This window comes from Merops nubicus, unplaced genomic scaffold (assembly GCF_000691845.1).
Source record: "Merops nubicus isolate BGI_N331 unplaced genomic scaffold, ASM69184v1 scaffold3817, whole genome shotgun sequence".
NCBI classification, from domain to species: Eukaryota; Metazoa; Chordata; class Aves; order Coraciiformes; family Meropidae; genus Merops; species Merops nubicus.
In genome coordinates, this window is record NW_008618172.1 from 303 (window position 1) to 15211 (window position 14909).

At 39.5% G+C, this 14909-nt stretch overlaps 1 protein-coding gene across 1 annotated transcript in view; it reads right to left on the reverse strand.

Annotated features, from left to right (window-relative positions):
- Window positions 1-13160: 13160 nt before the first annotated feature.
- Window positions 13161-14909, reverse strand: part of LOC103775875 (neurabin-1-like) — a gene marked incomplete at its 3' end in the record, with an annotated part of 48447 nt that continues 46698 nt past the window's right edge. The window contains exon 2 of the mRNA XM_008943349.1: window positions 13161-13391. Coding sequence (XP_008941597.1) covers window positions 13161-13391 — 231 coding nt within the window. The remainder of the gene's footprint in view (window positions 13392-14909) is intronic.

Below are 14909 nucleotides of genomic sequence, written 5' to 3' on the forward strand. Positions count from 1 at the left end.
TGTTAAGGAGTTTTAGTGTCTTTTTTCCCCCACAGGAACACCTTCCTTTAGTGTTCTGGCATAGACCAAACATTTCCCCATGCATGTCCTTGCATGCATGGCTACATTTGGGCAGAGGAACAAGTCAGGCACCATGTCCATATAACACTGTTACTGGTATGAAGACAGACATGGAGTTACACATGAACTTACTACTATCTCCACCACATGCCTGCAGCAGAGGTGGCCATGGAATCAGACGTATGGCCAACAAATTCCTGGACCTTTACACCTGACTTGTGTCCTATGAGCTTTCTGTTTTCCAGATGCAACTTCTTGACCTGCTTCAGACAGAAATAACTGAAGCTCAAGACAAATATTCCACCTTTGTGAGGGACACTAAGATACAAGGCTTAGCTTTCTGTCCAGATTTGCCCAAGTAGAGAAGGAGAAAGGACTCTTTATCATGTGCAGAGATGGGGAACTCTAAAAGCTAGAGAAGAACCTCTCTGTATGCTGTGTCAATGCAGTGAACAGAGCAGGGGCATCTACAAGAGTGCAGCTCAGTTATTCCCCCAGCTGAAGCGTGCAGCACACAACTGGTATCGCTGTCACAGACAGTAACTGTATTCTGGTTAGAAATAGCTGCACTTTTTTTTTTTTTCCAAAGTAAAACAGGCACCATTTAGCAGAAACTGGACGTATACCAGACAACAAATTAGAACAGGTATAATCTGTGTATGACAGGCTATAAACCAAATAAAGTAAACTTTTCAATAGCTTCTGCATTATTTTAATGCTAATAAAGAGAACACGCACAAATATATCTAAAAAATCCTGACATTTAAATATTTTTAAGTCACCTAGTGTTCATTGTCTAAAGAAATTGGCAAAGCTGTGACTCTCGTCTAAACCAAGAGCTGTGAATGAACAATCAGAGGAAGACAGCAAACTAATCTTACAAAACTTTGCTAAAATACTTTTATACATATAACCTTAGCTATTTCTATTAATTGCCAAGTTAAAAACAAAGTACACACCCTAGTTTTTCACATCTTCTAAAATACTGTTTTATAGCTTTGGTTCCAAGAATAGCCACTAATGCTGAAAGGATTCTTTTCGGGGGGCATTACTATTATTCTCAGTACAACCCATAAATCAAACAGGAGGAAAAACAAAATACAATTTGAAGCAACCTTTTCAAGTCCTTCTTTAGTATTACTAACAACAATTAGTACTAGCTCATGAAAACCACAAATAGCAATATTAACATTCACTGAGAAACCGGACAATAGAAAACTGGTACAAAGCACACGTAACTCCTGGTTGCCTTTTACCCCTGAAGACCCAACAGTGAATAAAACCACTGGCTTGGATGAGGGAGTTAGTTAGATACAGGTAGTGTGGGAAAACAAATATGTGGTTGGACATCAGAACAGTCAAGTTGGTAAAACGTTAATCTTAAAAACTTTAATGTTAACCTTAGTGTTACTGATTAAATATCTTGACATACTAAAAATACTTAACAAAAGAGCATCTTTTACTTGTAAATATTTGGAAAACAGCATGTATGACCATTTTTAAAAGTCTTTTTCTGTTGTACTAGAAAAATGAATAGCCACAGTTCTGTCTGTAAGTCAGCTCAAGTTTTTTCATACTTTAGTTCAAGGAATTGAAAGCTTTGAAACCACAGTGTCTAAAAAGATGTTATCAACCATTTTAGACTTGAAGGGAAGAAATATTTTCACAGATTATTCAAGAGTAAAACAAATAAAGATGCAAGCCAGAAAGTAAAAATTTATCCAAACATATTTATTGCTCAAATCCAACAGGATTAGCCACAGATATAGCAGCTGCATGAACATGTTCAGGCTGCTTGAGCATTGTAGTCCATCCATCTTTGGGTGAGAAAGCTGGGCAGAAGTGTCACACACATGGACGTGCCCCTCCTGAGTCTGGACCAAGTAAGATACAATTTTGAAAGAAGGACTCTGCAAATACAAAATGGAATCCCTCCACTCTTCTTCAAAGTAAAAGGAAAAACTTACCTCTAGAATTCAAGGATCTCCAGAAGCATGAGCACCCCCATTGCAAAAAGCACAGAGTTACCGTAAAAAAAGAGCAGTGCACCAAATACTGAAGGAGAAAAAAAAGCAGTCAGGTTTTAAATTGCAACTGCAACACTGGACAGTATAGGACGTTTACCATTTGACGTAACTTTCCAAATTACACTTTAACCCAAAGGGCCAAATGGTTTTGGTATCATACAGAATATCAACAGGGATTGTCTATCACAGAAAATGATGCAGAGAACTGGTAATCTTATGACAGCAGTTTACTGAAAACTGTCTGATAGTACTTTGAGTTAAAAGTAACTTGAAGATACCATGCTTGTTCTTGCCTATTTATCCTGAAAGCTACGAGGCACTGCTTCAACTCAACTTTTAAAAATTATTTTAACTGTTTGAACAGGCCTCATAAAAGCAGTATTAAATTAATCTTACTTCACCTACTGTTAGCTTAAACCCGTTTGTCTCACCAAAGGGGCAACTGTCATAATCTACCTTAAATTCAAGCTTTCAAATGGTGAATATACACTGTCTTCCATGCCCATGTAACTCAATAAAGAAGGCACAACAAAAATACAAACTGTACTTGCTATGCCTTTATGTTATGACTTCTAGCTAGTAAGAGGTAGATTTATGAAAAAAACATCAGATCTCTGTTTAGGAAACAACTTGTGTTTTATTAATGCAGCAGACTTTTCTGAGCTTTTTCCAGGATAGGTCCTTGAAAACCAGATGCAGAAAATGGGTTCCACCATGTGTACACAAAATGCATTTTAGATATAGGAGTGGTTCTTCATATTCAAGCTTTTTCTTTGTTTTACTGAACCTTTAATTGTCTTATGACTGGTACTGGTTTCTGCTAAAACAGATCAGGACAAAAATCCTTCCAAGGAGTTGTAAGAACCATTTAAGGGCTGTCGCTTTGCCTTTCAAAAAATGCTTGATTAACCATGGACTTACATAGGGAACCAGAAATTAGTTAGCAAAAGACTACTGCTACATGATAATCACCCAGATAAAAATACATGTGTGCAATGAAAGATAATTGAGTCTAGGTTAACCCCACCTCATGGAAGCTACTTCCAACTTCTATCCTTCTACTACTGTAAGAATTAGCCACTGCCAGTTAGGACAAAATAAATCCTCTGCCTACCATCTCCATGGCATTTCGTTAATCCTTAATGCAGGTTGCCAAACAGAGCACTTGTAACTGAGCAATGGAAATACCACATCTCCTCTATACCTGAAGCCCCTTGTGAGGTTCATTAAACCTTGACAACCCCACAATACAAATCCAAGAGCTCACACCTAGTAACAAAGCCCTCTCAAGTAAAACTAATGTAATAAGTGGAATGCATCCAGGACAGTCACTGTGTATGGTCCTGAAGTGCTAGAAGAAACATGGCAGACTGGAAAAAGTTCTTCTCAAATGATGGCTATGAAAAACACAGTATGATACTAGGTAGTAAAAGCAGGCAATAATTTTACAGCATATCATTGTCTTCACTACTTTCTAATCTATTACTAGTAACAAGGTAAAATAAAATACACACCAACTTATGCAGAAAAAGATAGAAGCCTCAAACTCAGCAGCTTGCAGGTATTGACTAAAAAAGTAAGAGAAATAACACATTCCTCATGGTCTCAATCCCATTTGTCTATCTTCAGTAAGGTTTTACACCATATTTATAAAAAAAAAAAGAAAACTGAACCTGCTCCAGAACAAAATGTTTTCTTGCAATGGTCTCATAAGCAATGCAAACCCTACAGCATGACTTTACAGTTTTGAACATCTTTCTTGACTGCAGTTTGGGTCTTAGTTGGATGAGGAGTCCCCGCCATTCACCACCATGCTTTTGTTAATATGCCATCCAAAGTATGCCTTGCCACACCACAAACTACACTGAGGAGAGATCCAGTATGTCTACCAAATAAGCATCTGGCATGACCAGCTAACAGCAAGACCGAAGGGAGACAGTCTCATATAGGGTACACCTTGCATGACTGCTCAGTACACCAGAGAAGTAAAGATTGCAGTTGGAGAAGCCAGCTTTGGACAGAGAGGATGAAGTGGCTCAATGTGCTCCATGAGGCTTTAAAATTTGAAAGGCAATATAACTACTTCAAAAGAAGAATATCATCAGAAAAGAAATGGAGTAGAAGAAAAGTAATATATTAAGTCTAGCTAACTTAAGCATGGCAGATGGAAATGCTGAGAGAAAAACAAGTGAAAAGATACTTCTGTCTTGATGCAAAGATGCAAAGTAATCAATGGTGATTTGTATTCTAGGTCAAAATTGTATAGCTCAAATAAAAGCAAGCAGTTTTAGAAAAGTAATATAAAAATGTTATTTCCAAAATAAATATTAAATTAATTATATTAGCCATTACTCGAAACGCAGTCAAGGTGATACAGGCTATCTTACCCATGGAAAGGAATTCACAGCTCACGGAACATGCAAGGAACAGAACCGGTTTAACTATGGCACAGCTCAAGTACATCCAAAGCCCAAGGATATTCCTCTTCTACTTGCCTGAGGACCTGCTGCACCCCTTGCTGAGCAAAAGGGCTGGTAGGCTGTGAGCAGGGAGAGGAAAGCAATGCTCCCCAAAAAGCTCATCCCAGCCACCGGCTGCCCACCTCTCCTGCAGGCAGGAGACAAGCCCCCGGTGCGGGCCACAGGCAGAGCAGGAGGGAACACCTCACTGCCCTAACGTACAAGGAACAAAATCAACCCCCTCTTTCTGGGCAACTTTAGCATACGGGACACAAATCCATTCTACTTATTCAAATAAGTGTCAGAATGTTAATGCCATTACCCAAGGACCTCTCTCAAGCTAAAATATTCTCGTATTTTATGATTGCCATTGCTTTACACTATGCAATGAAAGTATTTAAAAAACATTAGGTACCCAGGGCAATACAAGCAAACCATCACACTTACGATGTCTGAAACACATTTTGTTTGTGCTTAGATCATGTGACTGAATGACACGACATAGAAAGCTAGATCTCAAAAGGCAGGTAGTCATAAGGTTCATCCTGCTTTGCTTTACTATTGTTTTGGCTTCATGACCTATGAAGAACAGTTTCAGCACTAAAGCAGCTCCACATTGTATCATAATCACATTCATCTGTAATGAAATGATTAGCATCAGTTTCTAATTTAAAAGTTATATAAAATAGTTTCTTTTTCTACAGGATGAAAGGCAGGCAGATGAAAACTTTATCATATCCCTACTGGTCCTCCATCTCAAATTCAACTAACTAGTCAGAAGCTCACTGTATTTCATTATGTGTTCATATCATGGAAGAGATCAGAACAGATGTTGATTTTTGTTTCCTCCAGAAAGGTCAAAGGAACCCAACTTAAAACATATTTGTAGATACCTTCTAAGAGCTTACGTAAAAGAAAACCTTCCCAATAACATGACAGTAGAGGAGTATTTCAAAAGAAGCATTCATAATTGTTCAAATATCAATTACATATTAGAATAATTCTATACTAACATATTTGTTGTTTCCTTTAGCCATCCATTAAGAAGACCTTATTAAAAACATTTGTTTTCCCAAAACACAATTTCTTCTCTAAATTAAGACAGCACTTTCTATATCAAAAAACAACTCTGTGTCTCATGAGACACTCAGTAAATCATTAAAATGTCTGTATTGTCTCCTCATTGCATAAATATATTCAAAATATTTTTAAAACCCAGCAACCTGACCATATAGTATCACATTTTTTTCTTCAAACTATTTGCTGGATTTAACTGATATGTATGTAGGAGCATTTTCATACAGGGGTACAACGTCTGTCAGAATGGATACAGCCTAATAAAACAGGATTAAAGTTTACGTTAACATTGGAGTGTTAAAAGTTACTTGTGCAGAAAATTCACATTTCAACAGACATATTTTAAGCCACATTTGGGAAATGTGTGAAAACCTGAAGTTGTGAACAGACAAAACATTGTATTTTTGCCCTTGAATCCTGATCCAGGCAGTAAATTCAGAAAGTAGGTGCTCACTAGTTCTACAAAACTTCTGCAATAAAATGACACAGGTATAAATTCACACCAGAGTAAGACTTTGAGTATGTGTATTTGACAACATCTACCTCTAGTCAAAATTTTATCAATGAAGAGTATAGTTTTCATATATATTATCTCACATTATTAGGACATCACTATTATAATAGTAATTATTATACACCATATGTTATTAGTGAGTATGTTCCCATTATTATTATCAGTAAGCACATTCTGTAAGAGACATTCCAGTTGTACTGCTTCCCATTTAGACAAAGGCTGAACTCCAGGAAAAATCTATACATTCATACATATAGATATGCATATATACATCCATGAATTTTATTTTATGGAAAGAAATGTGGTCCAAATATATTTATTTTCATTACTGCTTCCTCACCCTATTCCTCCACCCAGCAAGAGATGAGCCAAACTATATCACCAAACTAACACACAAGTAAGCATCATTGGCATATTTGCTCAGTCCTGTCAGGTCTGAAGGTTGTTCAGCCTGGAGAAAAGAAGTCTCCAGGACACTCTTACTACAGCCTTTCAATATGCAAAGGAGGCCTATAGGAAAGATGAAGAAATACTTTTTACCAGGGCTGGTAATTAAAGTAAAATGGGGAAGAGTTTTAAATTGAAAGAGGGTAGATTTAGATTGGACATAAGGAAGAAATGTTTTAGAGTGAGGGCAGTGGGACACTGACTACCCAGAGAAGCTGCAGATGCCTCCATGGTGAACTGGAAAATTCTGAGTCTCTACCAAAGGTTCACCACCTGTTACAAACTCGACACTACCCTAAAGGTTCCCAGGTAAGGTATAGCTGTACTTCTTTTTAGGGAATGTCTCCCCTGAATACAGCCAGGCTTTGCTGGCGCATGAACTTCCCAGCTGCTAATACAGGAAATGCAAAGAAAAGGGAACAGGCGACTTGATGCTCAGGGAAGGAGAGAATGCTGATGTACAAACAGGAGTGGTATACAAAGATCCCGACACACTCCGTTTTGCTCTGTCTTGCTGTCTGTCCCAGAACACACAAAGGGACCATGACAAATAACAGACTCCTGAAACTATTATCAATTTCTAGTTCAGAATTATTGTCTGTATTTTTAATGCAAAGAGTAATTAAAGAAGGCTATGCCACTGCTCATTTTCTTTGTCAATAAATAAGGGAGAAAAGTTACTGTTTTACAAAGAACCATGTGATTTCCTCATCTAGAGTCTAACACAAGAACATTTACTTGCCTCCATTTCTTTCTTTTTTTAAACTCTTCTCTTCAACATTTAGAAGCACAAGTTAATATTCATTTTATGCACTTTAGAACAGATGCTATTTATGTTCTTGAGTTAACCAGCAATCCTTAATTAAATATCTGCATACAGCACCCTGAGAATTGGATTTATACTTTAATCACATTTTTCTCTGCTTTGTTATTTTGCTTTTACTTACTCAGATGTGTGACAATATTGCACATGGCCATAAAAAAAAACTTGCATGGCTAAATTTTGTAATGCAGACTTTTGAAACCAACCAAAGAATCACATAAATATGAACAGTACTGATTCTGAAAAACAACAAAATGCAAAGCTGTTTTACAAGATTGTATTTTAAGTCACTATTCTTGTACATTTTTTATATATTATGTATGTGTTTATATCACAGGAGAAACAACTCCTTCAACAACAGTATTCCCACAGACATAAGCAGAAACAAATTCCAAAATGTTGCTCAGGCAGCAAAAGTTTAAATGCTGGCCAGCAAACAGGTCTCATATTCTAAGGCCTGCACTCCCACTCCTTGTTCAAGAACTTTTTGAGAACATGCAAAAAGCTCGTGGGCGAGGCAATCCTCTAGTTAAAAAGTGTCCTATATCTGCAAGGCAAACTGACCACTGAGATGATCTCTATTACACAAGCACACTTCAAAATACATTTCCGTATCATACCACTCCAGTTTTTCTCAACTAACTTTTTAAGGAAAGCATTTATTAAAGACTTAATTTCATATTTACACATTACAGCAATGTAATTTTAATTGTTCCTGTTACAGATAGGAGATTTATTCGGCCTTCACGTAGGAAAACAATTAGAAATCTAGTATCCATCCTTCAATGTGCTTCTCTAGAGCGAGACACTAGATAAACCTCCTGACACATTTTTCTTGAAGAAATGAGGGTTTAACTTAACTTAAATGAGGGTTTAAGATTAACTTAAATTTGCACTATCTCTGTCCTTTTCTAAGGCTAATCCTAGGATTTCCTAATGTACTGATTGATTTATTTGGCATGTTGAAATTGCCAGATAACCTTTACTCACCAGGGAGGATCCTATGGTAAACTGTGTAACTGTTGCATGGCCTTGACCATTTTTGAGTGTGATTTTATGTTCAACAGTTAGCTCTCTTACATTATAATCCATGAGGTAACATATTTATTAAGCAGAAGAAGGAAAATGACATTCAACAAGTTACTTTAAAAAAATAATCTTCCCCCTCAATGAATGAAGCTTTGTAATAAAATGTAGTATAGGTTTTTTGTACTAACCTCTAGAATAGTTCAATACTTTATACACGTGTGGGAAAATAAGGGAAGACCGATAAGTAGGATTTGTAAACATGTTCAAGTGACTTGCAGCTGGCTGTCAAAAACCAGATATATCACACGAATTGTCACTCAGCTCTGTGTCCTTAACAAGTAGAGTATCTCTGTTTAGATAACATAGGCACCATATCAAACTGCTTGAGATTCTTGCCCTGCTGCGGGAAAGGTCTAAGCACAGTGGACAACTATGCCTGCAAGAATCCTTGATACCCAGGAGAAAGCACCATGTTCAAAAGCTTTTTTGCTCTCTAGCAAGGACCAAGCTCCATGGTGCCTGCGACTCCACTTGTGTGACTCCAGCCGGGGCTGACACGGAGATCCCCTGGGGTTCGCAAGGTAATGAGAATAAATTAACTCTTTGCATTTCATCCAAGAAGTTTTTGTGTTCCTGTGCCCTGCCTGTGCCAGCTCACACAGTATGATTATTTTTTGTGTTTGTTTTAGATTTTATATATTATGTATAAATATTTAACATCTGTATTTGATATTTACTATGACTAGATTAGATGTCTTATGCATAAATATTTAAATGCCATATATAAAATACAACTAACTTTCAAAGTGAAGGTAAATTTGGATAAAACTTTGATAAATCAGTAATGTATCTCCAACAAAAGACGCCATATTCCCCCCCTCAGTAAATTTTCTGGGTTGTTATGGTTTGTTTTTTTTACTTAGAAAATGATCATTTGAAGCCTTTCCCAGAAGGTCCACGGAGTTTCCAAGATGGAAAAGAATGACTACCCACAACCATCAAGGTGCACTCACAGAAGGTCAGAGACCAACAGCCATGCTGAAAGGACCTTGGCTGGTGTCACCCAGTGCCCCGTCCCTCCTGTGCGTGGGATGACGTCCGAACCACACCACGGCTGACAGCAGGCAAGGGCAGATAAGAGGCTGAGCCAGGGGCTGGATAAGTGGATGTCCTCTCATCCCTTTTGAGCTCAACTGCTCTGTCATATTATTTTGTGCTTCTGTGGATGGGCACATGAAAATTCTGTATCAATGCATCAGGTAATTGGGATTCAGTCACACACTGATGGTCAAGGCTGACATAAATACCCAAATGAGAACTTTAAAACCTTTTTCTAAAGTGTTTCCTAGAAAGTGCCATATTTTGCAATTTTTCATCACCTGGTCTCTACCTCCTGTAACACCTCTCCATGGCCCTGCCCCTACAGCTTCTTTCCTGTTTCTGAAATCAAGCTGAGAGAGTCTGACGCAGAGCTCAATTCTCTGTGCTGCTTCCTCAAAACCCACATGCATTTTGGGCCCTGCTCTGCAATGGTGGTTCCTCCTGAACCTGGTTATTTTAGATACCCTAGTGCTGGCCTTCTCTGCAACAGATTTGCTAGCAACCAGATTTAGATATACAAGTACCTTAATAGTGAGGGGAATCAGGCAGCCAAACTAAATATAGCAGCTCAACTGCAAAAACAATTTTTTATCTTTAATGCTGTTAAGTCCGTTTATAAGTAGAAAAGTTGTTTGTAAAAGACTACAAGGAAGGGGGAAATGGCATTCCCTGCACAGTACAGCATAACTCTTCCTGACAATTTCTGATGGAAGTAAACATCACTATTACTTCTCAGTTAAGAAACTCCATACTTATTCAGGTATTCCATTTTCTCTTCCCATTACTGTGTGCCAACTATCATGCATACTTCTTGTCTAACATTACACAATGAAGATTATGTCCTAAAGCCACTAAAAATGTACATCTATCAACAACATTTAATGCCGTGATGAGGGGAACTCATCAACTAGTGTAGGGTTTTCCTATTTGATTCACTCTTCCACCTGTGATCGCTCTCAGTCAATCCTCTGCTGTGATACTATATTTTTAATGAAATACAATGATGGGTTCCTAACCATAAGTAGTAAGACACAAGTAGTTCCTGAAACGCAAGAGTCAAGGGCAACTCTTCAATATCACCTATCAGGAAACCTGAACTATGTCTTAGAATTCTAAGATTTTATGATTTATTTCTTCAACATCTGAAGCCTGTATAAAAATTCAGTGCCCTATGTCTAAGTTCAAGGTTCATAAAAAATCTTTAATGAATTTTGATTTTGTATTGTTCCTTTTGCTGGAAATTCTACTTAAGAAAGCAGTATTTGGGCTAAATTTTAAATTTTTGCATAGATATTGCCAGAATGAAAATACATGAATTTTAGAGACTGGTGTAATTATTTAAATTTACCTAAAAAAAATTGACAATAAAAGAAAGGGGACAGGAGAGAGAAACTTGTATCTAAAATAACACATTAGGACTTCACTCAAAGGACATCCAACATTACAGCTAGCATATTACACAGATTAGAAGACTGATTAGATTAGCACTAGAAAAATTTGTATTTGCATCCCATAGGTTACTGTGATCTAATCAGACACACAATAAACAGAAGCCTATCTTTAGTCTGAAGTGAACCTTATGTGTTCAGTGAAAGGCTACGATATATCAGGAAAGGCTTAACCTAGTCTCCCCTGACCTGTTGAGTACCTAAGTGGCTTAGCAACTTAGTTCTTCCCACAAGTGCAGTATTAAATGTCATGTCTGTACGCAGTTCTCATTGCAATTCCTTACACACAGGAATCTAAAGATCGCTAATGATCTCTAGTCCAGCTAAAAACAGACAGAAGTGGATAATCTCTTTGGGAGGTACTCTCCTATATCTTAACAGATGACTAGATTGCAAGAACATTGAGATTGAAAACTCAGTGACTGTAAAAAAGTAAAGGTATGCTTGGCCTTCCATTATTAAACATAGGGCAGTGTTATATTGCTTGTAATGAATTAGCACTACTTCTTCATGACAATTTCAAGGAAGAAGTGACCCAAGCTATAGATCAAGTTTTGCCAACAAATGGATAGAAGGAGTTTCTCCCATTTGTTCTTGGTCCTTACATGTAGACAGGGCAAAAGAAGAGAATTCAGGCCATTGTTATTCTTAGTTACCCAGTACTAGTATTCCCACAACGCTCTCTTCCCCCTGACTGTTTGGAAGAGCTGGAATACATCAAGTTGTAGGTGATACTAGTATTCTTTCTTGGCCTTCTGCAGTCTCCTAACCAGCATTTTACATTACCACTGCTCACAGAAACACCATGCCTTTCCAAATGCCATGGCGACTGGCTACTATCATCCCAGCTTGATAATAGAAACACCATGGTTGGAAAGGACCTCCATGATCATAAAGTCCAACCTTCCTCCCAGCATCTCCCTAACCACTAGACCATAGCCTCAAGTGCCACATCCACTCGTTTTTTTAACACCTCCAGGGATGATGACTCCACCATCTCCCTGGGCAGCCCGTTCCAGTATCTAACCACTCTCACAGTGAAGAAATTCTTCCTAATACCCAGCTGAAACCTCCCCTGGTGCAACTTGAGGCCATTTCCTCTTGTCCTATCATGAGTAAATTGGGAGAAGGGACCAACACAAACCTTTGAGGTATATGTAGAGAGCAATGATGTCTCCTCTCATTCTTCTCTTCTCTAGTCTAAGCAACCCCAGTTCCCTCAGCTGGTCTCCATAAGGCATGTTTTCCAGCCCTCTCACCAGCCTCGTTGCCCTTTTCTGGACCTGCGCCAGCACCTCAATGTCCTTATCCTGTGGTGCCCAAAACTGGACACAGTACTGAAGGTGCGGTCTCCCCAGTGCCAAGTACAGGGGCACGATCACCTCCCTACTCCTGCTGGTCACACCGTTTCTGATACAGGCCAGGATGCCATTGGCCTTCTTGGCCACCTGGGCAAAAAGCTGGATCATGTACAGTCAACTGTCCACCAACACCCCCAGGTCCTTTTCCACCAGGCAGCTTTCCAGCCACTCCTCCCCAAGCCTGGAGCATTGCCTGGGGTTGTTGTGACCCAACTGAAGGACCCAGCTCTTGGCCTTGTTAAACCTCATACCACTGACTTCAGCCCATTGCTCCAGCCTGTCCAGATCAGTCTGCAGAGTCTTCCTACCCTCAAGCAGATCGACACTCCCACTTAATTTCTTGTCATCTGAAGATTTACTGAGGGTGCATTTGATCACCTCATCCAGGTCATTGATAAAGAAATTAAACAAGTGCAGTCCCAAAATTGAGCCCTGAGGGCCACTGCTCGTGACTGGACGCCAACAGGATTTAACTCCATCCACCACAATTCTCTGGGCTTGGCCATCCAGCCAGTTTTTACCCCAGCCAAGAGGCCACCTGTCCAGGCTGTAAGCTGCCAGCTTCTCCAGCAGGATGCTGTGGGAAACGGTGTCAAAGGCCTGACTGAAGTCCGGAGAGACAACAGCCACTGCTTTTCCCTCATCCACTGGACGGGTCACCTGATCATAGAAGGAGATCAGGTTGGTTAAACAGGACTTGCCCTTCATGAACCTGTGCTGACGGTATCCGATCCCCGTTGTCCTGCACTTGCCACATGATCTCCCCCAAGATGAACTGTTCCATAATCTTCCCCAGCACCGAGGTCAGGCTGACAGGCCTGTAGATCCTCAGATCCTCCTTCCACTCCTTCTTGTAGATGTGCATCACATCGGCGAGTCTCCAGTCATCCAGGACCTCCCCTGTTAACCAGGACTGCTGGTACATGATGGAGAGGGGCCTGGCAAGCTCCTCTGCCAGCTCCCCCAGCACTCTCAGGTAGATCTCATCCAGCCCCACAGACTTGCGGGTGTCCAACTGGCTTATCAGGTCCTTCACTGCTATTTCCTGGATTATGAGGGGATCATTCTGTTCTCCATCCTGGGGAGTCAAGTGTTTCACATGAAATTTTAAGCTGTTTCCAAAAGCACTCATTTTGCATCATCACTGATGCACTTTCTCCAAGAAGCACAGAAGAAAGACGTGAGCTTTCATCTGTTTCACTGGTTTATTCAGTGCTTCAGAAGCAAATCAAAATGTTAGCAATACCCTATCCAGACTAAGACATTGACAGTGGATAGTGGGATAAACAGGGAGGGGAAGTAGAAAGGAAAGTGAAAACTGTAAAATAAAAACTGGGCATTGAATCAAGAGCCAGAATAAAACACTGCGCAGCATTTTGCAGTACAGCACACCTCATACACATGATGTAATGATTTCTCCTGAAAAGACATTTCATCTTACAGACAGATCTCTCTGCTTAAAGCACCTAGAAAAGAGCAAATGCAAACGTTCCAAACTTTCCAATGTTTCCGTATATTTCAGTATGAAAAGTCCTTTGTTATGCACACACTGACTACACACTCATACACATTCCCCTCAGCAAGGTGCTTCTGCTCCTTGCATCATTTTTCACCTACTGCTTCTCAGAGTAAGACTTTCCCTTGTGCGGACTCTCCTCCAGATGCCCGTGGAGAGCAGGAAGCATTAGGCTTTTAAAAAAAAAAAACAGGTCTTCACATTGTGTTTGTCAGTTCTCCCATTTACAGTGTTCCTGGTTATTTTTGCCAAGCTATAAAAGTACCCATTTCAAAAAACTTCTTGCACAAAGAAGGAGCAGGTCAAAGTTTATTGTACATCTAAAGTTAATTTCAGAAGAATAAACCAAAGCTTTTTCATTTTGGAAAGAAGCATCTCCTGCCCTTTGCAGATACTAAGCAACATAAATAACCTAGACTACAGTTAAGTCCAGCTGCTGCTCTGGAACTTGTGGCCATCTGTTCCAGACTCACTGCTAAACCAGAGAACAATGGAGGTCCTTGGGCTGCGATTAAGATTCTGATCCATTAGTGGAAATTTCGTATTTTATTCACAATTCTCAATACTTAAGTAGTAACTTTTGATGAAGTAGTAACAGAAGAATATAATCAGGTCTGCAACACCAGAGTGAGCTTCCCTCCACAACATGGCTATGACTGATCTCAGCAACAAGCCTCACAGTGATTTGTACCGCACAATTTGAATGCTGGCTGCAAGTGCCAGATCTCCTGGAGAACCATCAGAACACTCCACCCTCTAAAAAAAAGGTCTGAAAGCACTAAAACAGACTGCCTCCATTTTTAAAGATTCCTGCCTACTCTGAAGTCTGTATTCATGGCTACCTGACTTGTGGCTAGTGCAGGTTTGCTTTTTAAACCAATGTTCAGGTTGCAGCCAGCATGGCCTGTGCCACATTCCTACAACATCACCAGCTCAGGGCGAGGCTGGGAGACAGAACACAGAGAGGGCAAGACATTTGTGAGATTCCTCTCCTGTCTAAATACAAGACTGCCAGGAAATTATATAGACACAGTGATGGGACAAAGG